This window comes from Malaya genurostris, chromosome 1 (assembly GCF_030247185.1).
Source record: "Malaya genurostris strain Urasoe2022 chromosome 1, Malgen_1.1, whole genome shotgun sequence".
NCBI classification, from domain to species: Eukaryota; Metazoa; Arthropoda; class Insecta; order Diptera; family Culicidae; genus Malaya; species Malaya genurostris.
This window is the reverse complement of record NC_080570.1, coordinates 27751544-27773499: the sequence shown is the minus strand read 5'-3', so window position 1 is coordinate 27773499 and position 21956 is coordinate 27751544. Positions and strand designations below refer to the sequence as shown.

Below are 21956 nucleotides of genomic sequence, written 5' to 3'. Positions count from 1 at the left end.
CTTTTTTGGTACTTTCTTTTCTAGATAGTTGACGTTAATTATACCTCGAGCATCTAAAAACTTACGCCATACTTGTTGCAGCTACCTGTTGCGTTTTCCTCGTCTAAATGTTGAAACAACTCCGGAGAAAAAAGATAGATCCATGTTTCGTCCACTGTTTCATACCAACGCAAGAAATCCTTTTTATTGCGACTAAACAGTGCCGACCAGCTCTCTGGATTGTTGATGCGTTGTTGCTTTTGATAGATTGTGAACAAACGAGGCACCTATTTGGAAAAGATCTTTTTCATGCCCAGATTTTCGAATACGACCGAAAAAGCACTTCCAGTTCAGTCGGACATTGATTTTGTGTTCATCCATAACGACTAGCAAAACTTGCTCACAATTTTTCCGGATGACTGCCTAATTTGGTCACGTTAAAATCAGAATACCACAAATCTTTGTTTTAAATCTGAGTGCGGGTAGCACTTCTTAAACCATTCCCGGACTTGCCCGGTTTTTTCCTATAGGAAGCAATGTTTTACCAATAAACGGAATTCGTTACTTTTAAGTTTTCGTAAATCAAAAAGTAACGTCACTTATATGTCGGTAAGTTTAGTGTTTGTGGTGCGATTGACGTGAAAATTTGACACTTGTCTTCTGAACGATGATGATGATTTGACATTACAAACGTCATCTCAATCGGTCCCGAGACTTTTTTTAACAATGTGCTATGCACATCAGCGGTTGGATTTGTTCTGTGCACCGTTCGATTCGTCCGGGTTTGCGGTTCAATGCATGCGGCGCTGGTCTTATAAGCCAGTCATATGTCATATGTTCGAGCCCCGACGTGGAATGATTCATAGTGTCAGTACTAGCCATGAAATGATTCTGTATGCTAAGAATCGGCTGCGAAAAACACTGTTGTCTGTTGAAACAGAAAGGCCAAATTTCACAGAAGGAATGTAATGCCAAGACATTGCTTTCGATTCATGCGAGACATCTTTCATCATCAACCCCAACACACTAAACGATCAGGGTAACCAAAATTCTCAAAGAAATAATTTCAAAAATTTGCAAATAAGTTTATACGGAACCTAAAAGACTGCTGACTTAATATTCCAAACAAATATTGGCAGAAATTTTGTAGTTTGATATTGTGTTTAACCTTCAAGTGCGCAATTTTGTTTTACAATAAAATATCGAAAACGCTTCAAGCTTCGAATTTACGCGTCTCATGCAAAGTTATATTGAAGTCGTTCTCCCCGGTACGAATAATTACCCACTTGGGCTTAATATGTTTCACTGGTTCTGCAAGACAGTATGAAAGGGAGTCGTATTGGGTATTCGACCTGGGTTGACGGTTCATTGCAGATGCCAGATGTCGTATGTTCGAGCCCAGGTCTGGAAGGTTTCTTAGTGTCAGTATGATCGTATCACCAGCCAAAAAATGGTGTTCTGTACGCTATGAAACGGTTGAAAAGTTTGTTGAAACTATTGTCTGTTTGGTATTTGGTGTACCAATCAGAATGACATTTGCTCATATTCTCATGTATAGAGTCTCAAGGGGCAAATCACTCTAAACTCTAGACAATCTCATACTAATAAACTCATGTCATTCCAAAATAATTTTCTCTAATCTCATTTAATCCCAACTAGTCTAGATAAGTTTGGGTAATTTAAAACTATTCCAACCTAGTTTTGCCTGATTTTGTTTGAAGTGTATCTGTCATTCAAGCTCCCACGCAGAGATGCCATTTATACAGATTTATCTGTATTATACAGATTTTTACATGCGCATACAGATGTAATACAGAGTACAGATTTTATACAGATTTCTCAAATTAAATACAGATTTATACAGATACCACAAAAAGTAAGAAAGAAATAATGAAACTTTTCTGTCTGAGCGTGTTTGATTGCCAATATTAAAATGAATTTTTTTCGTGCAGTTGAAAAGTTGTATGACCTGACTTGACGTTGCGTATTGGGCGTTTGAATTCCATGTCATCATTTTCAAACGAAAAAAGTATATGGATTTACAATTCAATTGTGGTTGATAACAAAAACAATTAAATTTCGTCGTTGAATGTTCTTGTCATTGCGGCAAGGACTTACGATATAAAGGAAAGCTCCTTGCATCTGCCATTCTATAACAATAATCTAATGGAATAACATCTTTAAACATCATTTTATTTCCTAAATTTCCTTTCGTTAGTGAATACAGATAAATACAGATTTTTTATACAAAGCGATACTGATTTTCTATGAAAATATCTGGCATCTCTGCTTCCACGTTTACAGCTTCTTATGTCAGAATAATGCTTTTCCAGATCTCGGCTAAACTTCTCTAATCCCATTCTAATCCAGCGAAATCCCTGCTAAACTTTTTTACTCACGGTAAAACTTTTTTGAGTTCAAACAAAGTTAAGAGTGATTTGCCCCTTGTAGAGTCTCATACTTATGTTCTGGAATGTGTTCACTCAAATATCAGAGTAGGCTAGCTCTAACAGCATTTCCAAGGTAAGAATAAGGTTTCAGACTCAATTCCTCTTTCTGTGAGCTCAATTTTCCATACTGTAAACTGGACCGTCTCTCACATCCATCTCGAACAACTTATGTACTTATGAGACTGATCTTAAACGTCTTAAACTGCTGGGTAAGATACGATGTTTCGGCCATTCAATGTCGTCAGAGTATTCAAGCTTAATTTTTTTGTCGTGAATACGACTTACTTTACTATGGGGCGCCTTTTCAAAATTTACCCTCTGAGAGAGTGATAAGTTTTTAAACGTGAACATCTCTTGTTGTATCTAATGAATCAACATAATTCTTGCGACATTCCATCGGAAATATGATCACAATTTTATGATAAAATTTTCAGTTGTGTGACATAATCTCAAATAGTTCAAAATTAAACTTTTCTGAAATGTTTGGTATAAACGAGTGTCAAAGAGGATAATTCATAAGGCGCGTTTGCCTTTCTCGTATTTTGAAAGCTCATAGCTCAGTGATCTGTAGAAGGATTTATATAATCTAACTACCAATAGAATCGAAAATTTTCAACTTGAACGTGTATTGCAACAACATTGAAGTTTTTCAATATTACACTATTGGAAAACCTGTTTGATTTAACCTATGACAGCACCAGCTAATCAGAACGCGAGATGTCTGCATCTATACAAGAGCATCCATAAAAAGTTGAGTAGTTCATTTTTCCTACCATTTGCTGAGCAACTGTTCCCGAAACAAGACACACGAGAGCAACATCGAGGACCTGTCGTCTCACTGTTTCCCGTTCTGCGAACAGGAAAGGAATTTTAGCAAAGGGGCTTTCCTAACATTTTCGGAGCAACTGTTACCAAAACAAGACACACACGAGAACCATCTCAGATCTCAATATTTCCTACCAAAAGATTCATCAAGATGGAAATTAAAATAATTTGTACCGTCACTAACACATTCAATTAGGAACGGCAATGCGAAAGCGAAAGTGATGATGTTGTACACATCTATATACTAGTATAGGGTCTTGTGAAAATATGCCATGCGAAACAGGGTTGCCATATAAACATAAATTAAATTAATTATAAATTTAGTTTTAATTGTTAGTTTTAATTGCAGTGTTAGGCCTAAATGTATCTGTTGGATCATTGTAATCTGTTGATACAAATGATGAGGAGGTTTTATGATTAATTTCTAATTTATATAAGACGAACTCGATTGATAATGAGAAAAAGTTTATTCGCGACCTAGATAGAACGGTGCTGCTTAGAGTGACTATAATCAGAGTGGCGACAGCTGTTCGTTTGGAATGACAGCTACCAGTTCCAAACGAGCAAACGACCTGTCAATCCAATGTAAAGCCAATGGAATGTTTTGAATTGTTGCCAACATTACGGATAAGATGTCGTCACTCTGGTTATAGACACCCTAGTGCTGCTATCTATGAAAGTTTAATCTGTGTGTGAAGTGAATGTAAACAAAGCAGGGTACTTTTTCACTCAAGTAAAATTAGTTAATTCTCTGTTTGTTCAATTGATTTTTTGTGCGTTGAAATACTAAAAAGATTAAACGACTCCTATTTAGTCATTAAAACATATTTTGCGGTACATAATTGCTGGTATTTCGTGAGTAAAAAGCGAGAAAGAACTCCTCTTCCGCACTAGTAATCCCCATACGTACGACAATATTTGAAATTTTGTGATCAAACAACTATTCTTGGTTATTCTAATGCGGTAAACCAGTGAATTGCGATACAGAGGAAAGTAATTGAGACTTATTAAAGACTTTCTTTCTCTGAATATTGTAGGTCATGGATCTGAAAAGTTGCTCGAAAGGGCTTGCAAAAACATGTCATGACAGTGTTTGTTATACTGATGAGAACAGTGTGTTATGTTCCAGATTAAGTATATCTATTCAAACCTTCCCAAACAAGTAAAATGAACGATACATAACATGGATTCAACGATTCAGAATTGAGTCAACGAAAACTGCTTGAGTGCAATTCACATTTCTCTGGCAATAAATTTCGTTCCTTCCAGTAAGTATTAAATATTGTTCTAGCTCACATTCAGACAACTGTAATTCGTATTCTGTTCTCAGGTTTGAACCGTCCAACTAAGCGAGTAATTCTGAGGACTTCTTCTGTACCCGTTGTTTTCTGTCCCTACTAAGGAGTTGAGCCGTAATTTCATCGATTGTCATTCAATGCGTGTCGTCAATTTGTAAACTGATATATTTATGTATTTATTAAATTTATTCATCTGACAATAAAATATAAATAATGAATAAATGTCAAATGTCCTCAAACATGATGTTATCGGTTCGGAATATCCGACCACCGCTCGTTTAAATCTCGTTGGATGTTAATCGTTCTATTGAGTCGAGTTTCTGTAACAAATCAAAATAATAATTTTGTGATCTCGAACACAGATTTAAAAAAACAAACCTCAATAAATGATTCAAAACAGCTATCACAGATTTGCATTTTCCTTCACTGGTTTTGAAAGTACATGCAAATAACCAAGCAGAGCGTTCACTTCTAGTGCAAACTTTTATTGTGTGCGGCTCGACACTTGGAGGATGACTGTAGACAAGTCGAAAATAAGCCAAATCCATCATTGTAGATCTCTTCTACTCCAACTATCCAAACGGTTTCCTCCGGCAGCGTAGCTAAAATCTTCCGATAAGTTCATCAACACAGTGCACGTAACACCTTTTGAAGGTTCCTGAAGATGAATCGAAAAATGCATTATTTTCACATTTAAAGTGAACACTTCGACAAAAAAATTACAACACACGTAGAAAACATGTAGTTTCAATACAATTTAAAGAATTTTCAAAAATAGCATTAGATTTTCATTCATGAATATTGTTCTGAAATTATGTTTACTTTTTTTCGCATACCGATCATTTGTTTTTTACATGAGAAAATAGACATCACTTAAAGCGATTTTTTTATACTCAATAACTGAATTAGTATCTTCAAAGATTTTAAGAAACACTGTTACTTACCATTTCAAACAGCAAAACTAAAATCGAAGAAAACGGTACGTTTTTTTCTTTGCGCTGTCATTAGATGATTGGCTGAGGCCACAATGGGCCCATCTCGCCTGAGGATTGTCGTTGCAGTGTTGTCGAATTTTTATATTTGAATTTTTACTTCTTTTATAAAGCGATGAATTTGTTTCATGCTTTCCTCACATTCTTCACTGAATATTTTTTCTATTGGTTTGCAGTATTCTAATGCTGTGTATTTACTTCTTGCTGAGTAGTACTTTGGGCAGTAGTATAAGAGGTGCTTGATATCTTCTGTTTCGTCACAAATGTCGCATTTATCGGTTTCCTCCCATTTCCAATGGTATCTTCTGTCCAAAAATTTATCACTTTTTTCTTTTGTTTGTTTACTTCCACTTCACTCACATAAGCTGTCAAACTTAACGCTATAAAAATAACTGCTTGCATACAAAACTTGAACACAAGCTTGGCGAAGAGAAGCTTTAATATGAAAATCCGTATCGCAAGTATGTACAAAGATATAATAGCATACATTTGGGATATTAGTGTAATTTCATCGGCTATAAAACAAGCAATGTTCGGTGTTGGTTCCTAATCAAGATCAATCTAGGCAGACTCTCGTGCAATTGCGGATTCAAAAGTGTGACGATTGATTGAACTGTTTGATTGTAGATCATTAGAAATTTTGGTTGCCTTGTTCCACATCATTGGCTCGAACAACCACATGGGGCTGATCCTTGTAGCTTTATCTGTTTACGAATGCGAGTGTATATAAGTTTTACCATAACTACGAAACAACTGAAGGAATCGCCACCAACTTTGGCATATACACCAAAGGTGGGAATCGATACTTTTTGAAGAGCACAGTCTGTTTTATTATCCATTATTTGGTACAACTGGACGTCAGGTTTCGAGATAATACCTGTCGAGCGTAGAGCTTGCGTCAGTTGCACTGGCATTATTAAATTTAATTATCAACCACAAAAACAACGTGCTTAAAGGAGCACTATGATCGAGAAGCGATTTGAACCGATAAGGCGTTTCCGGCGCAGTCGTGAGAGCTATTAATTTTCCATCAATTCTCGCATCCCATGTGCATCAATAAGCGCTAATTCAAATAGCAAAGGAAGCTTAAGTTGGGTCGAGACGCCAGGTAATCTGGTGCCGATGGCAATAGTAAAATTAATTAGCAAAGACCATGACGAAATGCGAAGGGACAAACATAAACAATTGCCCGAAAAGGAACATTAAATGAATATCGTCAAATCAGCTCTCGGAAGGTTGCGGTAATAAAATAATTTAATACGTAATTCCCGAAAGGACTGCAATAAAAGAAGGAAAGGTAGTCTGGCGACGGTCATGTTTGAGTCTGGTAGAAATATGAATTGATTACCCGTGCTGACAAAAACCAACAAGTTTTGAAAGCGTCGGTACGTGATAGGGAATAGAGAAGGATAGCGCGAAATGCAAGCGCAACATTGAATACCAAATTCTATGTAGTAGTGAGGTAGATAGGAATTATTTACCCGTGCTGACGAATGGTAACGTCAGCATCTAAGGAGAAAGGGAGATAGTAATAAATGTTGCACTGCATGTCGTGCAACATCTTTAATATTTTACCATAAGATTCATGTATATATAGTTTAAGAAAATTAAAAAATAAAGCAGTCATCAGTTACCAGAGAAAACAGTGTGTTGCAGTTCTTTGTTGTTTTTGAAAGAAACCCCCCAGAAGGACGTCGACCAGCCACCCAGACGGACGTCGCCACCAGGAAGCCAGCACATCAAATCCAAGGAATTCTCGAACAAGAGAATTGGATAAGTATCCTCAAATTAATTAAATAAACCTTGTTCTCCCTCCCTAGGTACAGTCCGCTGGAGAACCGTAGCCAGCATAAAAGCGTACTTCCGCTCTTATGCCCTACTTGTTTCTTCCCGGATATCCGAAAAATTCTAAATTCAAAGCATAAGCGAAATTAGAAGAAATTTGCGCTGAAATTAACGTCACTGACTAGAATTATTACTAGTCAGCCTGACATTTTGGTGGCTCCAGAGAGGAGCGTGTCGCTAAATTCCTTCTAATTCACTTACGATTAGTCAGCCTCGGGAATAGTTGTTTCAAACTATTTCAAGGGAAGAGTTTATTTAATAAATCAAATATTGACAGGATATATTGTCAATAAATTCGAGAGTAGAAACCTCCTCTTGTAATTACAAAAGATGGAATTTGTGTCTAATCCAAATGGACATTGTCGCCTTTGCACGAAGAAAGATCGCGCATTGGTCGAAATGTTGAGATGTGTTGATTGCGACAGGTGGTTCCATTCATCGTGTGTTGGACTCGATGAACGGCCACCAAGACCAGAAGCCTGGTATTGCGCAAAGTGTCAAAAGCGGAATGATGAATACGCCGCAATGACGAAAGACTTGGAAGTGACAAATATGGCACTCCAAGCAAAAATCGGCAGCAGCAGGGCAATTATTGAGCTGATGCGAATACACGAGAGGACCATGTTATCCCTCGTGACTTCCATTCAGAATACGGGCATGAAAGAAGACGCAATGTCAGTAAATTCAGGAAACTCGATTGAATGGAAAAGTTATTATGAAACCTTGCCTAAGATTATCGGTAATGCCAGAGGAATGGAGCAGCAACCAAAGCTGCACCGATATGATATGCTGCAGCCAAGTACGACTGGTGGAACAACTGGAATTACAATAACCACTGGCTCAGAGGAGAACACAAGCGATTCTGAAGAGTTAGAGTGTGATAGTAATGAAAATGATTTTGCCGGATTCGATGAGGACGCCGCTGGTAGCGAGAACGGAATGTTAAGTTCTCCAAGATCCTCAAGTACGATTTCCGATTTCACAAATTCTGAAAAAGTCCAAGAACTGGAAGCAAATCTTTGGTCGTCTACGGAAGCATTTGGGGAAAATGTGGTTGCCTCGGTGAGAAGTGCCACATTAGGATCTACCGACGAACAGAACAAAATGGAATCTGTTGTTGGTATGGCACCAGCACCTGGGAATGCATTTGACAACAACGCTAAAGTATTAGCTATGTCTACGATGGTGACTAAGAGAAAAGTCACCGCTCCTGTCAATGCTCTCGATGAAGCCTTCAGTGTACCCTTTGAATATGAATGGAAAAGGGAATTGGTTTATTATGCCAAGTTGGATGGCAATAGTAAAGATACAAATAATTATATCATCATGCCACTACACGGGGGGTTAACGTCGGATAATTTTACGTTTAAGAAAGATTCCGTGGGTGGATCATCAGATGAAAAAATTATACGAAGTGCCAAATCATATGGATTAACGCCTCGACGTTCTCTGAACTCCTTACCTATACCAGAACCACTACCAGGCAACAATTTGGGTAAACTGCTCAAAGAAACAAGTTCACCGCCATGTGTGTCGTTGGTATGTGCATCCGTAAGTCGATCAGGTACAACTCCTTCATTGCGCTCGAATTCGCAAACCCCTCCTGAATCAAGAGAAATAAGGACTGGTTCCCAAGCTACCTTTGTGTGTCGAATGAGGAACCAGGTAGCGAACCACCTCCGACTGTGGAAAAATGTTCGATTGAAGAATTCGCTCGTTAATGATTGGACTGAATTGGAAGATATTTTCAAAAAAAAAAAACGGCACAAAGTATTCAAACATCAAATTTATAGATGTCAGGGCATTCTCTGTTTGGAGAAAAGTATGCAGAGACTAATATTTTGAATGGAAAATATCAATTTTATTACTTCCAAACATAACTTCGATCCTGCTTGGACGATGAAAGAAAAAAAAAGTTAATGTTCAAAATTGCTGAAATAGAAGAATTTTAAAAGGAAATAAAAATCATGTTAAGGTAAGACATTCCTTATTTAGAAGAAAGAAGGATGATAAAGGACTATATGCCCAAAAAACTATTAGTTAAAACAAAAATTATATCCCTTTATTGACACCAAGATTAGAGTCATGATAGCTCTTCTCTCACGTGTAGGGACTGCTGTAAACGCGTTTCCATTTTAGTATAATGGATGAATTATTTTAGACCTTTCTATGTTCAAAAGATAGAAATGTCAAAAAAGGGTAGTTATTTTTACTTGTTAGTAACTCGAGGGATACACATCGAAATGGCAGAAAATTTGAGTACCGATGCCTTTTTCGTATGCTTTAGGAATTTTCAGTGTCGCAGAGGTAAAGTAACTCAGCTTTACAGCGACAACGGAACTAATTTTGTTGGAGCCGAAAGAGAGTTTAAACGCCTCCTACAAGAACTCGACACAAGAATGAGACAAGGAGAAGCCGCAGAGTTAGAAATTTCATGGGTGTTTAACCCTCCAGCGGCTCCACATTTTGGAGGCGTATGGGAGAGGTTAATAGGAATAATAAAGAAGGCGCTTAGTGTCATGATAGACGATATGTCTAAAAGGACACCTACGAGTGAAGTGCTGCGATCAGCCTTTATTCAAGCGGAGTGGTTTGTTAATTCACGTCCTTTGATACATAGAGCTTTAAAGGATGTGAATGATGAGCTATTAACCCCCTTCCATGCGATTTTAGGAAGGCCGGGACAATATGCACCAACCATACGTCGAGATGATTTCACTCACGGATGAGAACCAGGTACTCTACTACGCCAGCGACACGACGAGCATCGTAATCCACTGCCAGCATACAATAATATCGCCACCCTATAAAGAGGCCGTAGTTAGGTTAGATTTTGATTGTAAAATTCAAAGTAATAAAAGTGTTATATATGGATTTGTGAATAGGGAAGAAAGGAAAACAAACTTATATTTTAAAGAAAGAATTCAAATAGATTTCAATTTAGAGCAGAATAAAACTGAATTACCGAAATTAAATAAGCCTGCAAATCCATTTAATAACAAAATTTTTACAATATTAACAAATGATGATAAGAAACAAGATGTAGGTGAACCCATATTTGAATATGTAATAATGGGTGTAGGATTGATAGGTATTATGTACGTGGTAATAGTTATCTATTTACGTATTAAAAAATGTAATACAACACGAAATTCCAGAAGACCGGCGGAGTGTTTGTTTCCACTTCCGCGAAATACGGCTGAAAGTTCGTTATAAAATTAGGTCTTTGCAATTATTTATAGGAATAATAAACTTAACAGAGAGGACGAACGCAAATTTTATCATTAATTCACGATCATTCATTCATGACAATCGCTCGATTATCAAATAGGGTAAACCTTCTAGAAGATTTACGGGGCCGGGAATGTCGAGCGTAGAGCTTGCGTCAGTTGCACTGGCATTATTAAATTTAATTATCAACCACAAAAACAACGTGCTTAAAGGAGCACTATGATCGAGAAGCGATTTGAACCGATAAGGCGTTTCCGGCGCAGTCGTGAGAGCTATTAATTTTCCATCAATTCTCGCATCCCATGTGCATCAATAAGCGCTAATTCAAATAGCAAAGGAAGCTTAAGTTGGGTCGAGACGCCAGGTAATCTGGTGCCGATGGCAATAGTAAAATTAATTAGCAAAGACCATGACGAAATGCGAAGGGACAAACATAAACAATTGCCCGAAAAGGAACATTAAATGAATATCGTCAAATCAGCTCTCGGAAGGTTGCGGTAATAAAATAATTTAATACGTAATTCCCGAAAGGACTGCAATAAAAGAAGGAAAGGTAGTCTGGCGACGGTCATGTTTGAGTCTGGTAGAAATATGAATTGATTACCCGTGCTGACAAAAACCAACAAGTTTTGAAAGCGTCGGTACGTGATAGGGAATAGAGAAGGATAGCGCGAAATGCAAGCGCAACATTGAATACCAAATTCTATGTAGTAGTGAGGTAGATAGGAATTATTTACCCGTGCTGACGAATGGTAACGTCAGCATCTAAGGAGAAAGGGAGATAGTAATAAATGTTGCACTGCATGTCGTGCAACATCTTTAATATTTTACCATAAGATTCATGTATATATAGTTTAAGAAAATTAAAAAATAAAGCAGTCATCAGTTACCAGAGAAAACGGTCGTTCGCATTCATCACTAGAAAGAAAATTCCCGGACGAGCCCCCACCAGAAGAAGTCATCCTCCCCTAGAAGGAAGCATCATCGCCCAGGAAGTAATTCTCTCTAAGAAGAGAATTGTATAAGTATAATTTACTTCAACAAATATTTCTTCCTTTCCCTTCGCAGGTACAGTCCGCTGGAGAACCGTAGCCAGCATAAAAGCGTACTTCCGCTCTTATGCCCTACTTGCTTCTCCCCGGATATCCGAAAACTTTAATCGTAAAGTCTTAAGGCAAATTAAAAAAGAATTTGCGACAGGGAACAGTCAGTCGCTCTGACGGCTGACAATACCTATATTTTCGGCGAGCAGATTCATGTCTCATAAAATCAACAGACCATTCATTCTAACATGGTTTCAGGTATCTTGAGATTTGGCGCCCTTTCTGTATTCGTTCTACATTTTGTGTGAATATTTTTAGTCCCAAAGGCTGTCCGGTTTAGCCCGACGGTTTTCAAAATTTTTGATTTCCGGTAGATCAATTCATCGTGACTTGGTACGAAAACTAATCCATATATTTTCAAATCAATGAATACGTTAGCTTCAACCAGAGATATTCACGATCAAAAGCTTATCACTCTCGCAGGGTGGTAAATTTTGGAAAGGCCCCTCATAGTAAAGTAAGACGTATTCACTAAAAAAAAAAAACTTTAATATTGGAAAGAGGTTCCATATACAATTGACATTTTATTACGGTATAAACTTGATCTTGCTTGTAACTCGATCACGCAATCTCACCAACGGGTTGTCTGAAACTCCGGTAAGCAACAGTTCAACAGCATTCGGTTCCGAGCAAAGATACACACTTCGAATGGATGCGAGTTTGCTCCGTGCTCCTAAAGGGAGGTCCCTTCACTGCAGCAGTGTCTCGTTCGGAGACCTGCCTGCAAGAGTGGATGCGAAAGACATTGTCGAGTGAACTTTACGACCTCCAGCTGTTCCAACTTCGGTGGTGCACCGAAATTTTGGAAGCCGATTCGGAATCCAAGAGCGAGATCCATTTTGTGTATCCATCATTAAACAAGTGTGGCGGCTTATCCCGGCTTCGCCCCACCCCTGATCGCCCAACCAACCAACCAACTCTAGAAACGACAAAGTTACTTTCCCAGCTGGAAAAGTTAAGATTTACGCATCGCTATCAAATGTGCGAAACAAGTCAGCGAGACAGCGAAAAGCTCTTTGCCATCTCGTTCTGTTGGTGCCTCTTCGAAAGCTTTTTATCTCTCCATTCCGCTAATTTTCGTTTATGTAAACCACTTGAGAATAAACTTGATAAGAGAAGCTCGATTTCCCACCTCCAAATGTCACGCTAGCAGTTCCTGTCACTCTGTCGGGAAACGAAGGCGGAGGGAAGTGTATGGTTTTTTTTGACTTTCTTTCTTTCATATTATATTACTGACTGCCGCCCGGGATGATGGCGGTGGGAAAGTTCTGAAAGTTCTCGCGGTAGTGTCTCTTACAATTTGAGTACAGATCGAAAGTTTTTACTTCCGTCCCGAAAGTAATCATCCTCGTTTCCCCCGGCGGAATTATTATATTTCCTTCACGGGGCGGAAGGTTCTTTACTCGCAAGATTTATAAGCAAAAATGAGCAAAGCGATATAAAATTTAGAATCATTTTTATCGACGCACATGAAGCGTCGAGCATTTTACGAGGCGACGTCGAGCTACTAAAATTATGGGCTTACTCCGGAACGCGCCGGAACCTGAACTACATTGGAAACACATTCAGGATTTAGCTAAAGACTGACTGATATATTGCAAAAATAATGCACGGATGTGCCAAATTGTTCATTGTTTCGGTTCACCACCTCAGCAAACGCCACATTGCTTGATGAGGACGTAAACCGAGCACCGAACGCAGAATGGGAGCCGATCCTTCGGCGTTATCGGTGTCATCAGCATTGTCATCACGTGAAATTTTCCTTTTCATAAAATGCGCGATGTCTTTCGAATCCATACATCCTTTTTCTTTACATTTTTTTTTATCAGTTGAATGATAAAAGTTTGCCGTTCAGGATGAGATGTAGGTACGTGGCGAACTTCTGTGCGTGTGTGTGTGTTTTGGAACGGGGTTGCCTTCGTTTTCTTTTTTTTTTGTCATGTGCGTCATGCCACCGTTGAAGGAACGAGCAACTTTTCCATTAATTTTCGTCACCGTAACTTTTCACTAAAAGCATTTTTCCATTCAATTGAAGATTTGAATCAGCAATAGCTGCAATTTTGTTTTTTCTTTCTCGAAAGGATAATAGGATGCGGGAAGCTGCTTCTGGCGGGGGTGCGGTACTATGAAAGTAGGTTTAGCGTTCGGAAAAGTAAACCACTTTACGTGAAATGTTTGCGCATCATTTGAATGTGTGGGATGAATTTATTATGACGAGATAAAACATTAATTGGACATCAATCCTGGCTGATGTTGAATTTGCTTGCATAAACATAGCACAACAGGCTGACTGACTGTGCCGAGAAAACAAACAACGAACAAAACACAGAACATCTCAAACACTCAAAGAAACTTTCGCTGAGATCTCGAACCGTGGCAAAAGTAAACTGACACCAGGTAAGGTAAGATAATGGGGGTAGAGAAACACATGTTCATTACCAGGTAATTTCAGAACAAGTGGCACCAGTGTAAATAAACGGGAAAACCCGCTCGTAATCATAAAGAAAATTTCCTACTCGATAAGCAGCATTCCAGCTGCCGAAGTTATTCTTCTGTTTACAGCGAGATTCGATTTTGCCTAACCCTCCTTTTTCCGCCGTTTTTCGCTAGGAAGGGAAGGTGTACCGGGCAGGATACGATAAAGACAAATAATGCAAAGGATCTTGTTTTGCTTCTTCTGCTTCCGTTACGAAACATTTGATAGAAATTGATGTGATGTGGGGTACAAGATTTCAAACGTATTTGTATTTCCAACCGCAATGCATAAACAGGAAAACACGTGTTTGGTTTGCACCGGAGAAATATGCGAAAAGTTAACAACTCTTTTAGTAGTTCGGATCCGACACCCTTGCCTGTTCCCATTCATTTGGACAAAAGATCGGTGATTAAGGAGTGTATCGAAAAGTAGTTAGCAACATGGATTATTGAATAAAAAAAAACGTAAACAGAACATACACAGAAAAATTACATTTTTATGCATTTCACTGATTATATTGGAGAAAATCCTAGTTTCTGTAAAACGCTCGCACTTTGGACTTGACATTCTTCATTAAATTTTGCACAGTTACTTTTGTGACTTTCCTGGTGGCAGCTGTCCTGTTTTTTTAAACTCCTGCATGTTTTGGGACACTGTACCTTCCTTCCGAAAGTGCCGCTTGACAATTGCCCAATACCTTTCAATTGGCCGAAGATCCGGGCAGTTGAGTGGGTTCATGTCCTTTTCCACGAATTGTACATTATTTTTTGACAACCACTGTAGAACGGAGTTGGCGTAATGGGCTGAAGCCAAATCCGGCCATAAAAGAGGAAGAGCCTTATGCTTTCTGTACAGTGGCAGCATTCTCTCCTTCAAACATTCTTCCTCGTACACCTTGGCGTTAATTGTGCCCTTCGCGAAGAACATCAACGACCGCAACCCACAGGTACAAATTGCTTGCCAGACCAACACCTTCTGCCCAAACTTTTCCATCGCCACCGTGGTGTCAGCGTCGTCCAGGTCCTGGTACACCGATTTCGTATAATACTGCGGTCCGGGCAGCGCTCGAGAGTCTTCCTTGGCGTAGGTTTCGTCGTCGATCAGGATGCATCCGTCTTTATTTTGTAGAATCCGGTTTTACAGTTTTCGCGCTCTTGTTTTGGCCTGACAACAGTAATCCTATAGTAATTTTTAACTAAGGATAACGCGTGTCAATGAGACTTTTAAAATCATGGAAAATTGCAGATTTGGCATCTTTGGGAAAGGAATATTAAAGGAGTTTGTACTGGATGAAAGTTTTATAAAAATAATCAGATTGGATCGTAATCTAATTGATAATGTTAATTTTACAGTTTTCGCTACGAAATATCAATACGCAATGCAAAATTAGTAGAAAATATACCACACCAAATAGTGATTATAGCTACAAAAGATTTTGTTTTACTTCCAGCTGTTAGATGCTGATGATGATGTTTATGCTATCTATCTAGATTAAACCCAGCTATTTGACATGAATTTGGTTCAAAGAAGTAACTGGAGCGCAGCATTTGGCGTAGCGTTTTAATGGTGCGCTTGAATTGGCGTAGTGAAATCCTGCACTCCTGTTACTTATGTTGTATGATATTCAATCTAAATAGGGTAATATTCATCAACTCCATAGCACACTTTGTGATTGGACATATTTTTCTTATCGTTATCATTATTATTCATCGCAGCATGTATGTTAAGAATTTTAGCTGTTTTTATTGATGATTTTTACTCCACCACGACGGTGTTACAGAATAAATTTCAAATACATCACGAAACATGGAGTTTAGATGCGACCGACGAAATAAACTTACTTAACGAGCCTAGAATTATTGATATCTGATAATCCATATCCGAGAAACTTGAGTGGTAATCAGTTTTGACTTTAACGTCACTTATACCATTACATCGCCGGAACCATAAGTGACAGCCATTTGAACTTCAAACCTGTTTGATGAACACAGCAGTAGCATTAAAACGTTGTTAAATAACAGTTCGGCTGAAAAGTTCGTATCGTTTAATAGAAACACACATTTTTTGCCAAAATTCGTTTTTATCATTCAACATAATTGCCATCAGAGGCGATACAGCGATTATAGCGATCTTCCAACTTTTCGATACCATTTTTGTAGTACGATTTGTCCTTTGCCTCAAAATAGGCCTCAGTTTCAGCGATTACCTCTTCATTGCTTCTAAATTTTTTACCAGCGAGCATTCTCTTGAGGTCTGAGAACAGGAAAAAGTCACTGGGGGCCAAATCTGGAGAATACGGTGGATGAGGGAGCAATTCGAAGCCCAATTCGTTCAATTTCAGCATGGTTTTCATCGACTTGTGACACGGTGCATTGTCTTGATGAAACAAAACTATTTTCTTCTTCAAATGAGGACGTTTTTTTGAAATTTCGTCCTTCAAACGCTCTAATAACGCTATATAATAGTCACTGTTGATGGTTTTTTCCCTTTTCAAAGTAGTCGATGAAAATTATACCATGCGAATCCCAAAATACAGACGTCATAACCTTTCCGGCCGATTGTTGAGTCTTTCCACGCTTTGGGTTCGGTTCATCGCGTGCAGTCAACTGACTGTCGATTGGACTCCGGAGTGAAGTGATGGAGCCATGTTTCGTCCATTGTTATATATCGACGAAAAAAAATCGGCTCCAAACACAGCTCAGAATCATCAATTCGTTGTTGTTTTTTATCGATTGTGAGCTCACGCGGCACCCATTTTGCACAAAGCTTTCTCATATCCAAATATTCGTGAATAATATGTCCAACACGTTCCTTTGATATCTTTAGGGTGTCAGCTATCTCGATCAACTTCACTTTACGGTCATTGAAAATCATTTTGTGGATTTTTTTCACGTTTTCATCGGTAACAGCCTTTTTTGGACGTTCACTGCGTTCATCGTCTTCGGTGCTCATATGACCAGTACGAAATTTTGCAAACCACTTACGAATTGTTGCTTCGCCCGGTGCAGAGTCTGGATAACACTCATCAAGCCATTTTTTGGTATCGGCGGCACTTTTTTTTTATCTAAAAGTAGTGTTTCATCAACACACGAAATTCCTTTTTTTCCATTTTTTTCACAATAACAAAAGTAGCTTCACTCAAAATGCAATATCTCACAAACTAATAATCAGACAGCTGTCAAATTTATACACGTGTCTTTTGAAGGTTGGTACTAACTGAAAATGGTATGGATTTAATTCTAGTGGCGCCCTCTCATAGAAACGATACGAACTTTTCAGCCGATCTGTTAGTGAGTATGTTTTGAGACGAATCGATCAATGACGATGACGAACTGTAAATTTTGAGACGAAAATGTGTCCTAAATTGAACAGTGCGTTAGTTTTAAATGAAATAAACGATCACCGGAGAATTTAGAACATTTCACAGTGTGGTTCAGGTACGTTGAAAGATATGATTCATGTTGAAAGTAATGAGATGGAAATAGAAGCTCAAATGACATAGGGAGCCGTAACCCTACTTTGAAAGTTTGGTAGAAACTTGTTGAGTAAATTTCAGAGGCTCGGGAAGGTTCAGAATATAAGACTTTGGTCTCCCAAACCAGTTGTTCTTCATTTTTCGTATCAATGGAAACCAATTTCATCTTACTCTTGAAGTCAATCATTGTCGTGACCTTCCATACATGAAACTTCTTTATCATTTCATAAAGAAAATTGGAGTTTCAATTTAATAAAGAACCCTTTGAGAACTAAGTTCTGATTCCAGCTGCGACCATGAGTTCAACCTATAGCTAAATTAGAATAGAAATTATGTAATGATACAAACAAACTCGAAATACTTTATGAAATTGTCAGCAAAATGTCTGAAAATAACAGCTTATTTTATAATGTATAGAAGTTAATCGTTTGGTTGAAATAATATTTCCGAGTAGGTTTCATAATTATTGAAAAATTAGCTCAGATGATATTTAAGTAATAAGAGGAATATGTTTTAATAAATTTAAATCGTTGTGACTATTTTGGAATTATATTAGGAGAAGAATTTCTTGTAAAAGTGATGCTTCGGCGAAGAAAAACTTATGTAAACTGCGTTAAAAAATAAACGTATTTATGGAAAAAAAAATCAATCTGTCCATCAGAGACAACAGATCTCACTCCAATTTAATGGTTTTCGTATATGAAATGACTAATGGAGCTGAAATGAAAGGGGGTACCGTTACCCTATTTAATAATAGAAACGAACTCGAATTTCCGAGCTAAATTTGCTAGCCCATTCCGATTAGATTCGGCCATTCACCGCCACCAAACTTCTCTTATTGGACATTGGTAAGCTGTCATTTTGACTTTCGTTGAAAACATGCTACATTTCAAGCAAGGTGGAACGAAACGGCAAATAGCTAATTGTCCAATGGTTGAGTGCATGTCGCTCCCGTTCGTAAGTTCTGATTATCGGAACAGGTTTTTGATTAACACAGGACATCGAGTCAAAACGCACTTCGATTGAGTACTTCAATCTATGAGCAGTAAGCTATTTGACAGTTTTCTGGACAGTATCCTATTCAAACGATTCTTGTAGTTAAACTAAACTCGAATGGATACTTCTAACTCCATCCTCCTCTAAACGAATGTACACAACATCTGGCGACTGACCCGGGCCAATATAGTGACTGTTATGCTAGCGACATGATGCACTATTTATGTCTGAGACGGTGGAACGGTGTTAGACAAGTAGCTTCTACTGCAATGCACTGAAGTGTACAGCTACTCCTACCAACTCATCATCCTATTCGTGGTCGCCATAGGCAGCCAATAGTACCTTCGCGAAAGGTTCAATCCACCCTCGCTTTGTTCGTACCGTCAGTCGTCGTCGTCTGCCATGATTAATGGCTTTTTAATGGAGTGAAAATAATCGTACTACGTAAACACAATCAGTGTCACATACTGAAACGATCGTGGAGGGTGAGGGGACCGGGAGAGGGAGAGAAATTTGTTGTCTGTGGTCTGACTTCAGCTGTCAATCTGATAATGATTTAGTGAATTGTTTCACGATTTTATGGTTCGTTTTTATGGTAGCGAGACGGCGGTGTGGGGCAACACAACTTAGCTGTTGGGTTTATGTTTTGCCAACTGTTTCGTTTGACGCTGTCCGGGAAGACAGGAATGTTGGGTTACTTGTACCTCCAGATCGTTGACTGAAAATTTCTTTCTTCCTTTCATTTTTCTAGGCGTTTCTGTTAGATGTGCTGTTCGCAAAAATAGCTTTCTGTTTGATATCAAATGGAGTTTTCTATTTGATCTCACACTCTACTCGGAGTAGCTTCCCGAGCAAAGTCAAACATCAAAACGAGAGCAAATCGAAGTCTAATTACGATAGCAGCATCACGTTGAAATCTTAATTTGATTTCAGTTCATGAATTTTTTAATTTATATCACATTATGCTATCTTTTTGCTGTACTTTTCGAAATCGTCACACTTTTGAATAGGCAATTGCACAAGAGTCTGCTTAGATTGATCTTTATTAGGAACCAACACCGAGCACGCGAACCCATAATATAGACTCTGTTTGTCTTGATTTGTATTTGTTTTGTAGCCGACGAAATTACATCAGTATCCCAAATGTATGCAATTATATCTTAGTACATACGTGCGATACGGATATCGATTATCAAGCATCTCTTCGACAAGCTTGTATTCAAGTTTTGTATGCACGCAGTAATTTTTTTAGCGTTAAGTTTCTCTACCATAACTATCATTCTGCGATTTCGGTTGAAGCTATGAACTTATTGATCGAGTTCATCTAATATAAATTAAATATTAGTCTTAAACACTCAAAATTTACCCTGGAGTAGTTGCAATTTTCTCAAGTGAAAACGACATAACATGGAATTTCATCCGAAATCGCATAACGCATTCCAATTAAGGTGAAATGTAGCGGAATGCGCTCGTCGCGTTTTCAATCAATTATTCAAAAACTAGACCGATTTTCGAAAAACTAAGAACACTTAATTTTTTGCAATTAAATTTATCACAACTAAGCATTTTTAAAATTCTGAAATTTTGTTTTGCCGAGCCATAATTGGTTTTGCCTTTCTCATATAGAAAGGCTATACAATCACTGTGAAAACCGACTTTTGAACCAAGGCCCGGAGGGCCGATTGTCATATACCATTCGAGTGTGTGTATGTGACAAATAATGTCACTCGATTTTCTCATAGACTACTGAACCGACTTTCAAAAACTCGGATTCAAATGAAAGGTCCGATAGATCGCTAGTGAATTTTATCTCGATCCGACTTTCGGTTCCGGAATTACAAGGCAATATGTGTAAATCTATGAGAAAATGCGCATTCAATTTTCTCGAGAATTTCCTAATCGATTTTTGCAAACTAAGATGCAGATAAAAGGTCTCGGAATTCTTAGAAAAGTTTCCGCAAAGTTGATCTCGATCCGACATCCGGTTCCGGTATTACAATGCGATTAGTGAAAAGTTTTAATTTCGTGAGTATTTTTTCACAAGCGATGGACGTTTTTATAAAATTTTCTGGTAAATTCATCTAGCTGGCAGATCCTGTGAGTTGGTGGATATATAAATCTACATGGGGCTACTAGTGCCCGGTTTCCGCTTCCGAACGCACCGGTAATAGTAAAGAAAAGCTCCAAAACCGGAACTCACTTCGATTTCTCAGCAACGGTTAAGCCGATTTTCACAAATCTTGTTTCAAAATAAAGCTCTCATTGTCTGGAGAGACACTGTGCCATTTCATCCAGATCCGATTTCCGAAATTAAAAGGGCAATGAGTATTAAAACTTTCAAACTGTCATACAAAATGATGCAAAATCGGTGCGCATCGGTACGTGCTGGTACGGGAGAAGAAAACGCACCCACCTAGCGCAAATTTTGTGTAGCGTGCAGGATTGCCACATTTACATCTATATTAACTTGACATAGCTGTTTACAAATCGAGAAGAGGATGGTAGTTTTTACCAAATAATTTTTTTTTATTTTATTCAAATTTGAAAAAAATATCTTTTCAGAACATATGTAATATGAGAAAGGCATCCTTTGGCATGCTGTCCGTAAGACTGAAACGTTAGCTATAATTTCGATTATATTTACAAATTCGCGTGCTTCCAAGAGCTTCGTTTTTGCATCGATTGATCAATCAGAGCGATGTTTTTCCATTGCTATATCGCTTACTCCTTTAAAACCATCGTCTATGGCAAAGAAATCCGTAGGTTTCTTTTCAATTTGACATTTGGAGAAAATTGTAAAATTCATTTTCACTCGACTTGATGATCGAACATTCCAATTTAAAATCTTTTAATAATTATTTGACACCATGTCTGAATTTTAAACTCATGATAATAGTTTTGGCAAATTGCCATCCAACTTGGAATGCTTCTGAAAGAGATGAAGGTAGATCATTTTATTCTCTGTTATTGCACCTAAATCAACTTCGCTAAAAGAAGCGAATGGCATTGAAGGATTAGTGGTAGGTACTTATCTATCTGTTACGCTAGCGTAACTGTCACCAGATGAAGATGACAGATTTACCTGCTAATAACAGGGAATGTTATTTGTTCTCTTAAATTTATAACCCCAAGCTATGATGAGACAAATAAATGACTTCAATGCTACTATAGTTTTCGTTTGCTAGAAATTTATAGTTTAAGTATTAAACAACTTAGCTTTAAGCCACATCGTCAGCCGACATCAGTCGACTTCTCGGACAGCCAGTAATTGAACGTGTTAATTAAG

The 21956-nt window shown here is 38.1% G+C and overlaps 2 protein-coding genes across 2 annotated transcripts in view; both read left to right on the top strand.

Moving 5' to 3' along the window:
* The first annotated feature begins 6428 nt into the window (after positions 1-6428).
* LOC131435689 (uncharacterized) lies at positions 6429-11821 on the top strand. The gene is made up of 2 exons (XM_058603834.1): positions 6429-11615; positions 11689-11821. The coding sequence occupies exon 1, from the start codon at positions 7720-7722 to the stop codon at positions 9232-9234; it is 1515 nt and encodes a 504-aa protein (XP_058459817.1). The 5' UTR covers positions 6429-7719; the 3' UTR covers positions 9235-11615; positions 11689-11821.
* A 2312-nt stretch (positions 11822-14133) lies between these two features.
* Positions 14134-21956, top strand: part of LOC131428017 (craniofacial development protein 2-like) — an 80546-nt gene continuing 72723 nt past the window's right edge. The window contains exon 1 of the mRNA XM_058591688.1: positions 14134-14165. Coding sequence (XP_058447671.1) covers positions 14134-14165 — 32 coding nt within the window. The remainder of the gene's footprint in view (positions 14166-21956) is intronic.

Bases quoted from the DNA above. Each gene is read 5' to 3' on its own strand.
- LOC131435689 (XM_058603834.1), top strand. From the start codon at position 7,720: ATGGAATTTGTGTCTAATCCAAATGGACATTGTCGCCTTTGCACGAAG.